This window comes from Eublepharis macularius, chromosome 3 (genome assembly GCF_028583425.1).
Source record: "Eublepharis macularius isolate TG4126 chromosome 3, MPM_Emac_v1.0, whole genome shotgun sequence".
Classification (NCBI taxonomy): domain Eukaryota; kingdom Metazoa; phylum Chordata; class Lepidosauria; order Squamata; family Eublepharidae; genus Eublepharis; species Eublepharis macularius.
In genome coordinates this window covers 91,203,696-91,220,601 of record NC_072792.1, presented here as the reverse complement: position 1 = coordinate 91,220,601, position 16,906 = coordinate 91,203,696, and the positions used below count along the sequence as shown (strand labels likewise).

The window sequence follows — 16,906 nt, the reverse complement described above, 5'->3', positions numbered from 1 at the left end:
GTCCAGACCCAAGCCAGGCGGAGGCAGAGGCAGCGGAGTCTGTGCCCCCCCTGGCAGAGAGCGGGGCCCAGGAACAGGCAGCCCTTCCACCGCCACAGCAAGCCCCTGCTGCCAGCGACGAGGAGCCTCAACCGAGCCCGTCGGGGGGCATGGATCCGGAGCACGGTATGTATCTGTGGCCCTGCTGCTGGTGGGGCCAGGGACCGGCTCGGCCGCCGGCCTCGGCCACACATCCAAGGCCACTCATGGCGCCGACCGGTCTCAAGACGAGGGGCTGCGGCCGCAGTTGGAATGGGTGTGCTTGGCCCGGCTCGGTGGCCTGTGGCAGCCCATGTTGGGCCGCTGCTCTTCCCTCCCTGGGGCCTCTTCCCACCCATGTCTCGCTCCAGCAGGGACCATGCGCCTGGAGATAGGCGGGGAGGTGATTGCCCAGCTGCGCGAGTTGCCACCCTCCCGGAGGACCTCTGCTGCCGGAGCGGCTCTCCTGCAGTCGCTCGGCTTCCCTGTGTCGGTGGAGGGTGAAGGTGGCCCTGGGACTCCGCCGGTTCAGGACACCTCATCGACAGAGCCGCTCGAGGAGCTGTCCCAGCCTGCAGCACCATCCCCTCCAGCCCCCCCGCCCCCGGGTGCCATGGGCCGTGTGCGGGAAGGACCTGGCTCCGCCTCTGAGGGGGAGGGGCCCATGGAGGGGATCCTTCCAGGCGCACGGGCTCGCGGCCCCCGCCCTGCCCAGCGGCTTCCCCCGACACTAGCCGCAATGTGGGCGGCGATCGAGAGGGAGCGGCTAGAGGTGCACGCTGCATGGGAGGAGGCGAACAACCGCGGCCGGGAGTTCATGGCTGCGGTACTGGAAGTGGGGGAAGGGGTCCGTGCCTCTCAAGTCCGTGCCGAAGCCCTGCTCGGGCGGCTCGTCGCCATCCTCGACCCTCCGGCCCCACCCGCTGCAGCAGCTCCACCCGCCCCAGAGGCACCCCTCCCTCGGGCCCAGTTGCGTGCGAGAGGCCGGGCCCGTGGACGGCCAAGGGGGTCCGGCCGCCGGCCTCACCGGTGACCGCCGCTGCCGCCTTGGGGGTGGGGTGGGGTGTTTTGCTGCACAGACGGCTCTCCTACACGCCTCCCCTTCCTCACGTCTGCTGGGGGAGGTGGGATGATATAATAATAAAGGCTGATTTCTGTGCAATGGGTGTCTGTGTTCTTTGCCTTGGGATGGGGACGAGGGGGCAGGCCCGCTGTGTCTGCCTCTTGGTGGCGGCCTCAGGCCAGCCCTCCCCTTCGGCGCCACTGGGGGGCTGTCCCCTGCTGCCAGAGACTGGCTGCTGCCCTGGATTCCTCATGGCAGGGCGCCTGCCAGTCCCATGCCAACCTCTCTGGACGCGGCCGCCAGGGACTTGGTGCTACATTGGGCAAACGGGGGAAAGGCTTCTCAGACTACGCCCACCCCTCTCCTTCCCGACTGCGAGCCCCGCCCGACACACGAGCCGAGGCAGTCTGCCAGCATGGGCGCGGTTTGCCTGCTGCTCTGGGGCCTGGCCGGGATCGCGTGCTGCCCATAGGCTGCGCCTTTCCTGGCCCCTCCCCCTGACGCTTGTCAGGAACAGCGCCCTTTGGCTGCGCCTGGCGGCGGCCGTGGATCAGACCCGCCCACAACACTTTCTGGTTCTCCAAAATTGCATCTCTGCGCCGCTGCGGGCGCCGCTGCGGCCACACTTTGCTGGCACAGGATCCGGCCCGGCGGCGCCGCCACACCACCAGTGCAGCCGCGTCGGCGTTGGGGCCGGCCATAGGATTGCGCTGTTAGTTGGGAGACCAATGTATAGTGCATTACAATAGTAAGGTTTTGATGCTACCATAGCATGGATCCAGGTGGCCAGGTCAGCTGTATTGAGATAAGAAGCCATCTTCCAGGCTAGAGTGAGATTGTAGAAAGCATTTTTTGCGGCTGCCTTAACTTGTTTTTCTTGTAGTAGCACTGGATCCAGTATAACCCCTAGGCTCTTAACCAAGTCTGCAAGGATCAGATGAACTCCGTTGAAAGTGGGGAGTACGTCTTTCAAGATCTCTGACTTCCCAACAAGCATCACTTCAGTCTTGTCTGGGTTCAGTTTCATATCATTGCAATTTTAACAATATAGTTAATATTTCTCTCTTTTAAAAAAAATATTAATTTAAAATACTTATATGTTGCCTGATCTCTTTAGACTAAAGGCAGCTAACAAAGCAAATGCATAAAAGACAATCAGTTAAATAGCAAGACAGTAAACAGCACAACCAAGTTTGCAAAAAGAAAAAATCTTCCGCTGAAAGCCCTTTGAAATAACAACAGTCCTGCCACAGAAAAAGTTTGCAGTCCTTTGGCATGAAATAGTTCCCCCACCCCACCTCAAGAGAAAATCTAAACATTTAGGGGAAAAAAATTCTCCTTACTATTCTTACAGGATATGTTTTTTTTAAAAAAAATACAACTTCTTCCCTCATCCCATCCAACTACACGTACCATTGGCAATGCTGGTAACCTGCTTTAGAACAGGCTTTTCCATTTTTTTTGCATAGAAAGCTGCATACCATACTCTTAATTCAGTTCCTGGTGGGATATCCCGGGAAGTAGTGAAGTAAATATCATTATCATGCTGGAAGGCAGTCAGGTTCTGGTGTTCATACTGTGTGGCTGGTCTCACCATCATCATCCAGTTACAATCATCTTCATTAGCGGTATCAAAATATACTGGAGGCTCATCCTTCTGAAAAACCTGAAACATACCCATTGTGATAGATACTGAATATAAACTTAATAATAATGATCACTTATAACAGTAACACTATAAATAAGAATGCATTTTCGTTACTAGGCTGCGCCCTGCCCATGTGGTCCCAGCATTCAGGTATTATTGTAGTGACATAGGAAAAAAAATATTGGAAACCAGTTCCCACGATGAAGACAAATTCTGATAATAGGAATTCTGTTCCCTGCTGTAACAGAACCCCTTCAGGCTGTGCAAATCTTACTTTTCCAACAAGTTTTTGCCATGAAGCCCGCTGTGTGTTGGACTCTTTGGACTCTTTACCATATGATGATTTTAAAATTCAATACATAATTGTCTCTACTGTTTTAACGGCAACAGAATAACTAAATGCAATTGGGGGTGAATGTCATACAAACAATAGCACTATTGCTTTGGCTCTCAGTAAGGAAAAAAGATACTTTTTTGTGGCAATCTGGTAACTGAAAGAAGATCAAACTAAAATATAAGTTGCGTTAGCAGTACTGGAGCAGAACTGGAGATACTAGTGTTCAAATCCTTGCTCTGTCATGAAGCTTGGGACAGCCTATCTAAGCTCAGATACATGGTACCTTCAACAGGAATGCTGACTCCTTTTCCAGTTTGGCAACTCTCTTGGATTCAAAGGGGCCAAACTGGGTACGCTTGACCATCTGAGTCACTGCAAAAACACCTTCAGTTCCATCTTCAAGATGTCTGATCTCCAAATTGGATGGAAGGGATGACCTAAAACGTAAGTATTTTGGACAAGTCAGAGTAAGGAAGAAATGAGCTGAGTCTAATACAGGTCTGCCAGCATCAACAGAGGGATTAATTCAGCCTTGCCCCACAAAAAGGTAATGACAAAAATAGCTAATCATTAGCAAGTTCTGGAAGCAAATGTTTGAAATCAACCTCCTACACTGATGGAACAAACAGCTGGCCTTCCTGCACTTTCATACGGTATGAATACTAGTTGGACAAGCAAGGAAAGTATTCGTCTTAAAGATATGGATTCACATCTTCCACTGATATTGCTATCTTTCAGGTCACCTCAAAAGTTCTTTTAAAAACTTATTATTTTCCTACATGTGAAACATGTGAGTTTAGGGAAAGACATGAAAATTTTGTAGAGCTACATATGTTTTCCCTACAATTAAGTGTTTTCCGTGTAGTAAGTTCAAAATCTGAAGCTGCTATAAGTTTCAAATTTGTAACATCCTTTTACATGCCTACTGTGAAGACAAAGATTGCAGAACACTTTGCAAATCATACAGAGTAATGATTCAAATGAATGTAACCAAAGACTGTAAGTTTTCTTGATATGCAAATCTTCACCCAAAGTCATTAGTAACACCACCAATCAAGAAGGAAATCTTTTTTGTTCCAAGTATTTCATCATTGGCTGAAATTCTACTGGCTCCCATGAAGCGGAGGCTTCTGGTTTGTGGCAGCTCATGCCTCTCATGGGGGCTGCCCCCTAGCAGCAACAGTGGCTCCTGCCCCACTTTGCACACGGCTGCTCCAAGCTTGGGGCAGTCCCAGCAGGGGCCATTGACTCCCCAGGATGCATCCTGGTGGCCTTAATGGCCATTCTGCCCCTGCTCTATCCCAAATACAAGGTGAAACCTTCAAGGACTTCTAGCCATAAATTTCTACCCTGGCTGACTTACCTATTATTCCCTACAGCAAGGCAATTTTCACTGGCTTCCTAATACTGTGTTATGCCAGAGAAAGAAAGCTTCCAGCAGTAGTTAAGAATGATTTTAGCAGTCATTCAGAATAGGAAACATGTGAATCTCCAAGATCAGGTGCATTTCAAGCTTGAAATGCAGCAAAAAAGGAAACCAGAAGTTCAGAGAATTCCTTCTTGCAGCTCTGGCTTCATTTGTTTAAAAAAGCAGCAGAGTTTGCAGTTTAACTTACCTCGCTCTACTTAATACAAAAGAATCCTTGACAGTCACTACTGGACCCAGTTCTGGACATTCTGAATCATGATACTGACTGCAATCTTCACACCCTGGAGGCAGACAAGAGAATGAACAGCTTGGGAAAAGATTTTCTCAGTAAGTAGCCAGAGAGAACACAGCCTTTCCAATTCCATGCTATCCTATAACCTAGCGGCCACATACACAGTTGAAAAAGAATACATTTTACTTCTATTACCAGAAAACAACAATATTTGACAAAATTTCCAAAGAATATATATATGATTGTTGTTGTGGGTTTTCCAGGCTGTATTGCCGTGGTCTTGGCATTGTAGTTCCTGACGTTTCGCCAGCAGCTGTGGCTGGCATCTTCAGAGGTGTAGCACCAAAAGACAGAGATCTCTCAGTGTCACAGTGACACAGTCCACAGTCCACACTGTGACACTGAGAGATCTCTGTCTTTTGGTGCTACACCTCTGAAGATGCCAGCCACAGCTGCTGGCGAAACGTCAGGAACTACAATGCCAAGACCACGGCAATACAGCCGGAAAACCCACAACAACCATCGTTCTCCGACCATGAAAGCCTTCGACAATACAATATATGTATGATTTATGTATTTAATTCGATTTATACCCCACCCTCTCCGTGAATGGGCTCAGGACAGCTTACAACATAAAATATACATTAAAACATCACAAAAATATAAAACTAATTTAACAAACCAAATACAGGCATCTCTAACAGTACACGGCTACTATAAAACTACCATAAAACCCATGGGCACAGCCATAATACAGGCCCAGGGCAGTCGCTGGTGGGGCATGGCAGTCAGGGAAGGGGACAATTCACTGGCTCTCAGCCAAAGGCCCGGTGGAATTGTAACAGGTTTTGCAGGCCCTGTGGAACAGTAACAGGTCCTGCAGGGCTCGGATCAATGAGATTGATGGATTATGGGATTATGGACTGATTCAGACATTGCAAATATTATTATGTATGTAAAATTGGATGCACTCTTATCTAGCTCTTAAAACACACATGTATATAATTGTAATGCCTTCCATTATTCTGTAAACACCCCCAGCAAGTTTGTAACTTATTTCAAGTTACGCCTAACTACTGTTTAGAGAAGATGTTATTTAAGAAACATCACACATGTAAGGGTCCAAAGACGGGACATGTATGTTCAGAAGAACTGTGCATTTCTGAACACCTTTCAATGCCTGTCTTTATCACAGTAATTTCTGCTGCTGAAGAGATACTCTGCTTTAAAAACTAAACACGGCTTGTTTCTTTGGCAGCAAGAACTACTGTGACAAAAAGGAGCAAGATTCGAGTCTAGTTGCACCATAGAGACCAACTAGATTTCCAGGGTATGAGATTTCAAGAGTCAAAGCTCCCTTTCAGAGGATTTAGCCGTGTTAGTCTGTAGCAGCTAAATACAAAAGAGTCCAGTAGCACCTTTAAGACTAACCAACTTTACTGTAGCATAAGCTTTCAAGAATCACAGTTCTCTTTGTCAGATGCATGGAGAGGGGATGGGGGAGTAGATGCAATCAGTAGCTTCCCATTATCAGAAGCATCAGTATATAACTAACAATAAAAGCATCCATGAAATTGACCAAAATACGGCATAAAAATACAATCGATAATGAACAACATTTAAAAAATCACTGCAGTAACACAATTGAATAAGACCCAGAACCATAAAAAAAACAAATGCCTGGGAAAACAGAAATATTTTCAGGTATCTCATTAAATTAAATGCCTTGCACACTACTGCATGGAGGGAAGAAGCGACATAACCGAAAGGCATTGTACGGTTGCCATCCACCTGACATCAGAAAGTGGGGAGTGCATGGAACAGGTCAGAACAGGATCTAAGCTGTTAGACAAGTTTAAATGTGCACAGATGATCTTTAAGATACTCTGGTTCTGAGAATGACTTGAATTACTGCGCCCAATTTAGAACAAATTTACATCTGCAAAGTGAACCACTGAGATTTCCATATAATCTTCCTGCAGGTTCTAGTGGAGTCAACCCTCAGAAAAGCTCAGTGTATGGCTATGCACAGGCACCTGGTTTGTTGTCATTACTACTACAGAGTAGGCACAAAAATGTGCTTTAAACTCCGTTCAGTCACATTTATTCGTTCATAATTTATACTCAAACCATCTGCCAAACTGTTCCACCTCTTCAAGGACATTAATAAAGCAAGGCTCAGGATGTGCTCTACAGGATGGTAGAAAACTACTGGATCCATCAGGTCCCAGGAACACTGTTCTAAATGGGCTTATCCCTCTAACACTACCTTTTTGACACTTCTTTTTCATCTTGCCATTTATTTTCAGAAGTACCTGACTTAACCCTTCACGCCTCAGACTTAAATAAAAGGTATCTGAAGTACATGTATCTGCATAGGCTTATATGTATCACTCACTACAGCTGCCTTCCTCTTCCCTTGTGTATGTAAAATGCCCTTAAGTTGCAACCAACTTATGGTGACCCTATCAAGGGGCTTTCAAGGCAAGTGAGAAGCAGAGGTGATTTGCCATTGCCCTCCTCTACTGAGTGTTTCTTGGTGGTCTCTATCCAAGTACTGACCCTGCTTAGCTCCCAAGATCTGATGAAATCGGGCTATACCATGCCACTTTCCCTCATCCCTCTTCCCTTATCTTCTCTGTTTTGTATTCTCCATTGTCAAAATCTGTAACCAGTTTGGAGCAGAAACCTGTTCATTTTGCTTATATTGTAAATATCAATATATACTGATGGTTCTATTTTAAATAATAGAAAGAATGGTAGAAGGATATTACAGTCTAAGAAACAAAATACATTCAACACTCACTCTCACATATAATATCAGCAATGTTGTTAATAAAATGCTTTCTTCTTTCTGTAACATAGTTATTAGATAAAGTGATGCTGAAAAGGGTTACTTTCCAATAACTAAGCAATGCTGGCTCCTCCCTTTATGTATATATAAGTCAAATTATTTACGGAAGAACTGACTTAACATATATTTAAAATAAAACTCAGGACAAGAAAAAGTGGAGACTGAGTTCTCCATATTTAAAAATTAGAAATGCTCACTTATAAGTTTTGCAGACCTTCAGGTTCTTCTAAATAGGCTTACAAGGAGAACTGAAAAACATGTTAATTTCACTTTTGCACCCTATGTAATGACACATTTTATCATCATTCTGCTATTTCTTGAGCAATACTCACATATAAACATTGTCTCCTCATTGCCATCTTCTGCCATTTCTGAAATCTGTCAAAATAGAAGAGACGCTGTTACCAATTAGATTGTTAAGCACTTTCCAACAAAATATTTTGCCACAGAGTTATGTAGACTTTCACATCCCTATAAAAATACTTCATTATCCTATCAAAGGCCAGGTATAATTCCGATCTATCTTATATTCAATGGGACTTTACCAATACACAAAATTAAAACCCCATATACAGTGCAATCCTAATAAGACTCTTTTTAGGAGGGGAAGAGTAACTTTTCTTAGGATTGCACTGATGATCCATGAATGTTTCTGCCTCAAGAACAAATCTGTGCAATTGCTAGAAAACAGTATCATGTAGTATGGATGGCAATATGCAGCATTCAGGCTCATTTTCAGTGACCTGCAACCTTCTGCTAATATCTCAAATGTTTTTTAACAGCATATGGCAAAATTATAGACAATTAAAACTTTCTCCCTGCAAAAAAAAGTATACAATTGTATGAGATAAATGCCCATGTATAGTAGCAGTAGGAAGATTTAGTCAATCCACTGGTGAAATAGCCCACAATTTTTTTAAAAAAAGCTAGGTTGTACTTCATGGTTACAAAGAAAACTAGAAAGAGAAAATTAGTTCTGTGTATGAAAAGACCACCACATTAAACAAATTTAAACCTCAAATTGAAGTGATTTCAGACCCTATCTGTTTCAAATATAATTTTGTGTGAAAATAAATAGAAAGATTGAACATCCCAGGCGGCTAGAAGGAGCACACATCTGGTAAGAGACAACAGTCTCAGTATTGTTTCCTGAACAGCATACAATGCAAAGATTATTGGCTGACATTTATTTACTTTATTTGTAGTCTGCCTTTCTCACTGAGACTCATTCTCATTCTTCCTTGGAAAACAGAGGAGGTACTTGGGATGCAGAAAAACCTGTCACAGATGCATAAACTGGCAACACCTCTCTTCCTTACAGTATATTCACTGAATGGTCCTCAGTATAGAGAGTGGCATTCATTCCCACCCACCCCCACAATCATTCCCACTGCATCACTTTTCAACCCTACTTTTCTGCAGCTGTGTCTGGGATTACCAATTTGCCACTTTCATCTTAGGTTTCATTTTAGATTTATGTTTTATGTAGTAAGTGCCCTTACAGTGCAGTCCTAAACAGCATTATACCCTTTCACATCTGTTGAAGTCAATGGACACAGAACTGTGCTGCCAGTCTAAACAAAAGGCCTAAAATGGGCATGCAACATGCAGCTGCCATGTTTGGCTATGATGAATTCCAGGAGTGAAGATGTGGCTGCATATGAAAGGAGATGCTGGGAGAGGACTAGCCACTGAAGAAAATTCCCATCTTATTCCTGACAGAGTACAGGGCATAGATCAGAAAAGAGGGGGCTTATAAAAACATAGCTCTGGAGTAATTTGACAGCGGGTTAGAAAGCATGGAAAGAATGACTTTGAACATAAATACAAGCTTTTAACAAAGCTACCTGAGGTAGCTTTGATTCTGGCTTACATAGTCATGGAGGCCACCACAAGACAAGCCAAAACTCAATTTGTATTGATGCCTCGCCCTTTCTGTACCAAACAAGAGGATAGTTTTGTTCATTTGTCCATATTTTGCCCATACGTCATCCAGTTGTTGGTTACACTACACCACCTCGTAACATTTTGGTGAAGTCAGTTCCACATTTTCCTAACAGGTGCAATCTCCACATACCTTCACATGAATTTTCAGTTGTGAATGTCAAGAACACAAGCAAACTTTGAATGCAATAATCCCACCGAGTCTTTTTTTTTTAAATTTTAACTCCTAGGTGGTGGTATTATTAAGGTCACGATTTCAGAATCAGTTTCTGAAGTGGGGGCTTTTGTGCAATGCAGATTTCTCCGCAATCTGCAGAGGAAAGTATGCCAGTACTCTTTGCAGGGTCATGCTGCAAAACAAGAACAGTATCTTGCCCAAATGTCCATAAAACTTAACCTAACAATGTTGGGCTTTCTTAATAGAGTAAACGGAGTATAGGTCTACCACCATCAATTAGTCATGATAACCAAATAGAATGTCCCCATTCAGAGAAGCATGCCTCAGAATACCAAACAATGTAGATCAAGGGAGGAGATGTTGCCTTCATGCATGGCTTGCTTTTTATCTTAAGACATCTGGCCAGCCCTTTCTGCAAGGTGCATGCTAGATTAAAATAGCTGATCCAACCCATCAGGGCTCTTATGCCCTTAATTTGTAGCTAGTCATGGAGGAATGTTCTTGCCAGGAAATGAGGCAAATCAATTTGGGTATTTTTTTGTTTCCTATATGTTCTTCTGCTGTTAATTTATCCAGATGTTGTGTTGGCATGGTTAATCTTTCTTTTTCTGGCACAAGATCATCAGCATGAACCTTGGGTGAGCAGCAAAAAGAGGGGAGACAGAAAAACACCAATTCTTTATTTCCTCTCCAACTCTCTGTCTCTTGCCCCAGAATCCCAGCTGAGCTGAGCACCAAGAGTCCTCCTGGCTAAGGAGGAATCAAAAAGTAGAAGGGGACCAGGTACAGACTTCATTCCTTGATTTTGAGCATAGTTTCATGTAGGCAGCTGTGTTGTTCTGCAGTAGAACAGGATTTGAGTTCTGTTCTGATGAAGGAGCTCAAACTCTCAAAAGTTCATACCCTGAAAATCTTGTTGGTCTCTAAAGTGCAACTGGACTCAGATCCCGATTTTGAGCATGCATCTTCACTTCATGAGCTGCCCAAGGGAACGTCAGATGGCAACACTAGCACTTTTGTCCTTTTATCTTCTTTATCAGGGGTCTCCAGCAGGTAGGTGATGAGCTGCTGATAATTGACCAGCTGCTGCAAAGCAGCTTGCATGGCCCCTAGAAGACCCAGAAAAAGATCTCCTCTATACTTTTTTTAAAAGCTTTTATTTCATTGGATTTTGCTCCATGCTGCTTAGCTGAGAACTTCATTTCTTGTGCTCTTATTAGTTCAGGTTGTTTCTAGGCAGGGCTCATTTGGAGGGGGAATGCACAGGAACGGTGTTCCAGCAGTTCCCCCAATTAAGGTGGCCCTGCCCACCTGACTGTAGGGCCGTTTCGGCCTCGATTCAGCCTGGACAACGTCCAAAACGGCCCGGATCAGGTCAGTTCCGGGTGGGGGAAGCCTCCCCCACCTGGCACCACCCTGGTCCCGGCCATTTCGGCCCTGAAACAGGCTGAAAGAGACCGAAATGGCCATTTTTGGACATTTTGGGCCCATTTCGGCCTGGATTGGGGACAAACGGCCTGGATCGGGTTGGTGCTGGGTGGGGAAAACTTCCAGGACTGACCCAGTCAGGACCGACCCGGCCAGGACCGACCCGGTCCTGGCCATTTCGGCCCCGATCCAGGCTGAAATGGGCCCCAAATGGCCATTTCGGGCCCGTTGGGTTCCAGATCAGGGTCGAAACAGCCCGGATCAGGTTGGTGTGGGGAGGGGGAAGCCTCCCCTGCTCGGCAGCAACCTGGCCCCGGTCATTTCGGCCCTGATCAGGGCCAAAACAGCCCAGACAGGGTCAGTGCCAGGCAAGGGAGGGTTCCCCCACCTGGCTCCGACCCAATCCGGGCTGTTTCGGCCCTGATCTGGGCCTGAAAGGCCCAAATTGGCCACTTTCAGCCATTTTCTGCTGGGATTGGGGCTGAAACGGCTGGGACTGGATCAGTTCTGGGCAGAGAGTCTCCCCCTCCCAGCACCAACCCAGTCCCAGCCATTTCAGCCCTGATCCAGGCCCAAAGGGGCCATTTTGGCCCCATTCCCACTGGGATCACTGACCTGGTCCTGGCTGTTTTGGCCCTGATCTGTGCCCAAACGGCCATTTTTGGCCATTTGGTGTCCATTTCAGCCGGGATCAGGACTAAAACCACCAAGATTGGGTTGGTGCCTGGTGGAGGACCCCTCCCCTGTGCAGCAATGACCCAACCTGGGCCATTTTGGGCCCAATCCAGGCCAAAACATGCCCAAAATGGCCACTTTGAGCTGTTTTGGGCCTGTTTCGGTCTGGATTGGGGTCAAAAGGGCCACTGATCAGGCCACTGCCTGGTGGGGGAACACTCCCCCGCCTGGTAGCAGCCAAATCCCAGCTATTTTTGTCTGATCAAGGGGTGTGGCACATGCTAATGAGTTATGCTAATGAGTCCCTGCAGCTCTTTTTCTATGAAATGACCCATTTCTAGGACAGATCAAATCTTGACAATATGTTGGTATGGGGGGGGGGGAAATAGCTTGGAGTATTTTTATTAAAGAACTTGTGTTTATTAATTAATATGCTGATGCTATTTCCAAAATCCTGCTATAACAAGCTTTTGTAAACAGTATGACTTTTTTCTCCTTGATATCTTTAATATTTTCATTTATTTACTACACTGACACAGGGCCCAATTCAGATATATAATACAAACTGTTATTTACTGCATTGCCTTGATGTTTGGAAGAACATCCATGAATCATAAAATTGGAGGAAATGGCTTCACACAAATGAACACATATCATGACTTGTGCAACGCTAATATATTACTCTGGAGGAAAAACTAGAGATGCATCTAACAGATATAAAAAGTGTAGCTAATAAAGCTAGGCATCGGACACTGAACAAACAGTCCAACCCATCTTACAGCTGTTGGTTTTTGAATAAACATGCCTAAATATCTGCAGGATTAATATCATAGAGATACATGCTTTTAAAAAATCTGATGGGAGAAAAGTACAAGTGGGTTAAGAAGTGAACTTGAACCAACTCTTCCCACTATTTTACTATGTTTGCTTAGTGAACATTTTATCCAAATATAACTCTATGAGGTATCTCAGGACTCTGCAGAATCTTCAGCCATGTTACATAGGCCTGGAGTAGCTGAATTCCACCAGCACCAGGAGTTATAGGATCATAATTTATTATGCAATTCATATAACTTACAGTTGCTTTTTACTGTGCAACTTACACAAATCTCTTCAACACACAACACTTTGTCGCTAATAAGAAAATAGGCAGAACATAGGCATAATTCACCTTTGCTGCAAGGCATGAGTGTGATTTGGAATGTGAATGTACTCAATGCAAGATCTTGAAACAAAAGTACAAATCCCGTTAACAATCCAAGTTACATGAATAGTAATCCCACACTTAATATCACACTTCCAGTTCTCAGGAGCCATTTCACACATTATTTTTCTGAAATGTTTATTAATTTATTTCTCTGGAAAAGTGACTATTAAAATAAGCTAGCCTACTGCATCAGAAAATACTCATGAGCAGCACAACTGTTTCTGGGGCATCACTACTCTTTCAACACAGAATTTCCACAATATATTTGCGTGTATTGGTGGACTAAAGCCTAGTCTAAAAAATATACCATACCAGCAAAAAAACTTCTGTTCTACCATTAAATAAATGCAGCAGGTTGACAAGGCTTTTCCAGTATGTCTATAATGTTGAGGAATAAATGCTGATTAAGCAAAATGTAGAATGATTTTAGTTGTTGTGGGTTTTCCGGGCTGTATTGCCGTGGTCTTGGCATTGTAGTTCCTGACGTTTCGCCAGCAGCTGTGGCTGGCATCTTCAGAGGTGTAGCACCAAAAGACAGCAGTCTCTCAGCGTCCTGAGAGACTGCTGTCTTTTGGTGCTACACCTCTGAAGATGCCAGCCACAGCTGCTGGCGAAACGTCAGGAACTACAATGCCAAGACCACGGCAATACAGCCCGGAAAACCCACAACAACCATCGTTCTCCGGCCGTGAAAGCCTTCGACAATACATCTAGAATGATTTTAATTGATTGGGAGATAGTAAGTCATCCGCCCACGCTTATTTTACGTTCTTGTGTACTTCAAAAACATGGTGAATGAAAAATAATAAAAAGGTAGATAAAAAAAATCCTTTCTGCACATTTTGTGCTTGTGTGGGGATTCCACGCTAGCGACTTGTGAATGTAGACACAAGCGATGCTGTTTTAACTTACAAAGTGAGACCTTATCTACGCACAACCAAAATGCAGAGACACGGGAACCCCGCATCGCCCTCTCCCCAGCCCCAAACCTTTACACACCTCCAAATAAAGAGGCAGGTTGAAGACTGAGCACGCCCCCGCCCCACAAAGCGTCTCCCCCTCCCTCCGGCTCTAACGCGGCGACCAGAATCGGCGCCAGTCGCGCTCTCGACCCGGCCCCGCGGAGGCGCATGAAACCCAATCGGGACAGCGCAACCCGCAAGCCGAGCCCGCCCTTCCCCGGTTGCCCCGCCGCGTCCCCGTGCCTCTGCCTTTCCCTGCTCCTCCCCCTCCCGCCACAGGCCACCCTCCCAGTTCTGAGGCGCAGGCGGAGAGGGAGGGCTGGGCTGGGCAGCCCGGGACGGGGCAGCGGAGCCCATCCCAGCCGCTCGGCGCCGCATCAGGGAGGCGCCCGACTGCCTGGGCCCGGCCAGGGATCCGGGACCGGCTCCGCCGGGTTTTGCCACGGACCCGCCTCGCCCCCTCCACGGCTGCTGCCTGTAACAAAGAACAGGCGGCGTGGAGGAAGAGAGCGGGACGGAGGGGAGGAGGAGCGGGCGGAGGCGCGGCCGGACCCAGGGCTCCGCCGCGCTGCCCTAGGCAGCCCCAAGGGCAGGGCGGGGAGCCGCTGATGGAGGGTCCCGGGTGGCGAGCGAGGGCCGCCCCTGGGAAGAAGGGAGCAGCGCGCTACAGGGCGGGGATTGGCGTTACCTGCTTTTGGAATGCTCGCACCCGGACCGAATCCGGACTCCAGGTTCCGATCTGAGCCGGAAGCACGCGCCGCCGGATGCTGATGGGGTGACCGTCGCAACGTAACCTGGGAATCGTAGTTCTTGTGGCTCACGGAGGCTACGGCGAAAGCGGCGGCGGGCTGGTTTGTGCGGAGGTGGGGAGGGGAAGAAGTTGTGTTGCGATAGCCTGGCACGCAGTGTACCATGTAGCGGCCCTGCCTGGCATAGCTGAACTTCTGGCTGCAGAATCTGGGCCGCTGCGGCCGCAGTTGGAGATCTCTATGGTTACGTTTTCAGTTTTCCTTCAAAGACCGCTTGCTGGCTGCGTTGTGTAAAATACACTATATGGGGTTGTATAACGAGTGTGCAACCTCTTGTTGCAAGAAATCACCCATAGCCCTTAAGGAATGGTATTCTTTTCTCAAGACCGCCCTTTAACAGGCATTAAGTAGTCCAAAGCCACATCACCAAGTTCTTGGAAAAACCTTTTGTTAGAGCTAAGGCTAATGGGGTTTCACTCCGAACGGGGGCCAAATTATACAGGAGGTCAGTGGCTGGATCGTCCTGGAGGTGTCGCTCAAAATGTGTACTACGAGGTTTTCCTGTAAGATCATCTACAGCATTAGGTAATGCTAATGCACGTGTGAGCATACACAACATTGTTCCAAAGATACATTCTTTGTATAAACGTTTTTGTCCTCAACTATTATGCTGTGTTCAGTAATACACACCTGAAAAAAAACACAATTTTTGTGTATCTCAGTACACAATTGTTCTGCTAGTTTATTGTGTATGAGACGCTGTTCAATAGGTACTTTTACTTCCCCCTCATTTCCATTAGTTTTCAATGAAATCGGGATTCCTGCACGACCATGATCAAGTAGGAGAATGTAAGAACGTGTAACAAAACTGGAAGGACATAAAGTATTATAACTGAAAATTGCTACTTGCTCCTCAATCTTACTCTTCACCTTGACTCTTATGCTGTGTATAATTAGCATGAATAATCTTGCTGTGTCTAGATAGGCTCTTGACTTTGGAAAGTCATGACCTGAGATTTGGATGGCATGTTTATTTGTGGTATGTAGTTGGCCTTGGGTAAGCCACTCCTCTCAGCCCCAGCTCCCCAGCTGTATTGTGGGGATAATAATAACACTAACTTGTTCATGCTCTGGGTGAGGCACTAATATGTCTAGAAGAGTGCTATAGAAGTGCAGTTACATGATGATGACGATGATAAAGGTAAAGGTCAACGTAGATTTCAAAAATCATGTTAGGAGAGCCATCTGGAGAATTTGAAACAAATATAAACTGAGGTTATCACAGGAGACACCACTTTGGATTTCAACACATTTCAACTAAACAGGGATGGTTGACTTACAGAAATTTATTAAAGTTCTCACAAAGATATTGTAAATTGAAGACTAGGGAAGAACTAGTAGCTAAAGATTATAAATGTCAATGGTTTTTCTATGCACAATTACTAGAAAGGTTTAAATCAGATAAAAATTATGGGGCTTTGACTAGAAAACCAGTTTGAAAAAGAGCTTTGTACAAATGATGAACACTTTATTTCCAAAATATACAAACTTTTGTTGAAATTTGAAATAGAAGAAGAATGTGTAGAAGACTGGTAAAATGGGCTAAAAAAATTGGGTATAATATACAAATGAACCCGTGGGGAAATATGTATGCGAGGGGGCTCAAATTCACAATGAGTTCCACACTTAAAGAAAATTTTTATAAAATGATGTATCCATTGTATACGTCTCCTAATAAATTAACAAAAATGAGTAAAGGTATATCTAACAAATGTTGGAAATGTGAGCAACATAAAGGAACATTTTATCATCTTTGGTGGACTTGTCCTAAAGCAAAAAATTTTTTATTGATTTCCTGCATGAGATGAGAAAAAACGAACTGATGATTTGTGGATTTGATTTCAAAGAAGATAAATTTGGGAAAAATAAATAGAAGGGGGCAATATTGAAAAGGTAAATTCTGGAGGTATCAAAACTACAAGTACAATGTTTATAAAGATATAGGTGTTACAGAGAAAAATGGAAATTAAATCTATTGTTTCTTTAATTTTTGCTTTCTTTCTCTTTGTCTTTTACCTTATCTTTCACTTTTCTCTGCCCTTTTTATTGGGCTTTTATAATTTTATCAATAAAATAAAAAAGTATTCTTAAAAATAATCTTGCTGTGTCTCAGCAGCAAGGA

At 45.2% G+C, this 16,906-nt stretch overlaps 1 protein-coding gene across 1 annotated transcript in view; it reads right to left on the bottom strand.

Moving 5' to 3' along the window:
• Positions 1–14,763, bottom strand: part of PRDM15 (PR/SET domain 15) — a 57,527-nt gene extending 42,764 nt beyond the window's left edge. Inside the window, exons 1-5 of the mRNA XM_054973765.1 lie at positions 14,664–14,763; positions 7,914–7,959; positions 4,683–4,776; positions 3,350–3,503; positions 2,495–2,747 (exon numbers count right to left, since the gene is read on the bottom strand). Of these exons, the coding sequence (XP_054829740.1) occupies positions 2,495–2,747; positions 3,350–3,503; positions 4,683–4,776; positions 7,914–7,950 (538 nt within the window). The 5' untranslated portion in view covers positions 7,951–7,959; positions 14,664–14,763. The remainder of the gene's footprint in view (positions 1–2,494; positions 2,748–3,349; positions 3,504–4,682; positions 4,777–7,913; positions 7,960–14,663) is intronic.
• Between the last annotated feature and the right edge of the window lie 2,143 nt (positions 14,764–16,906).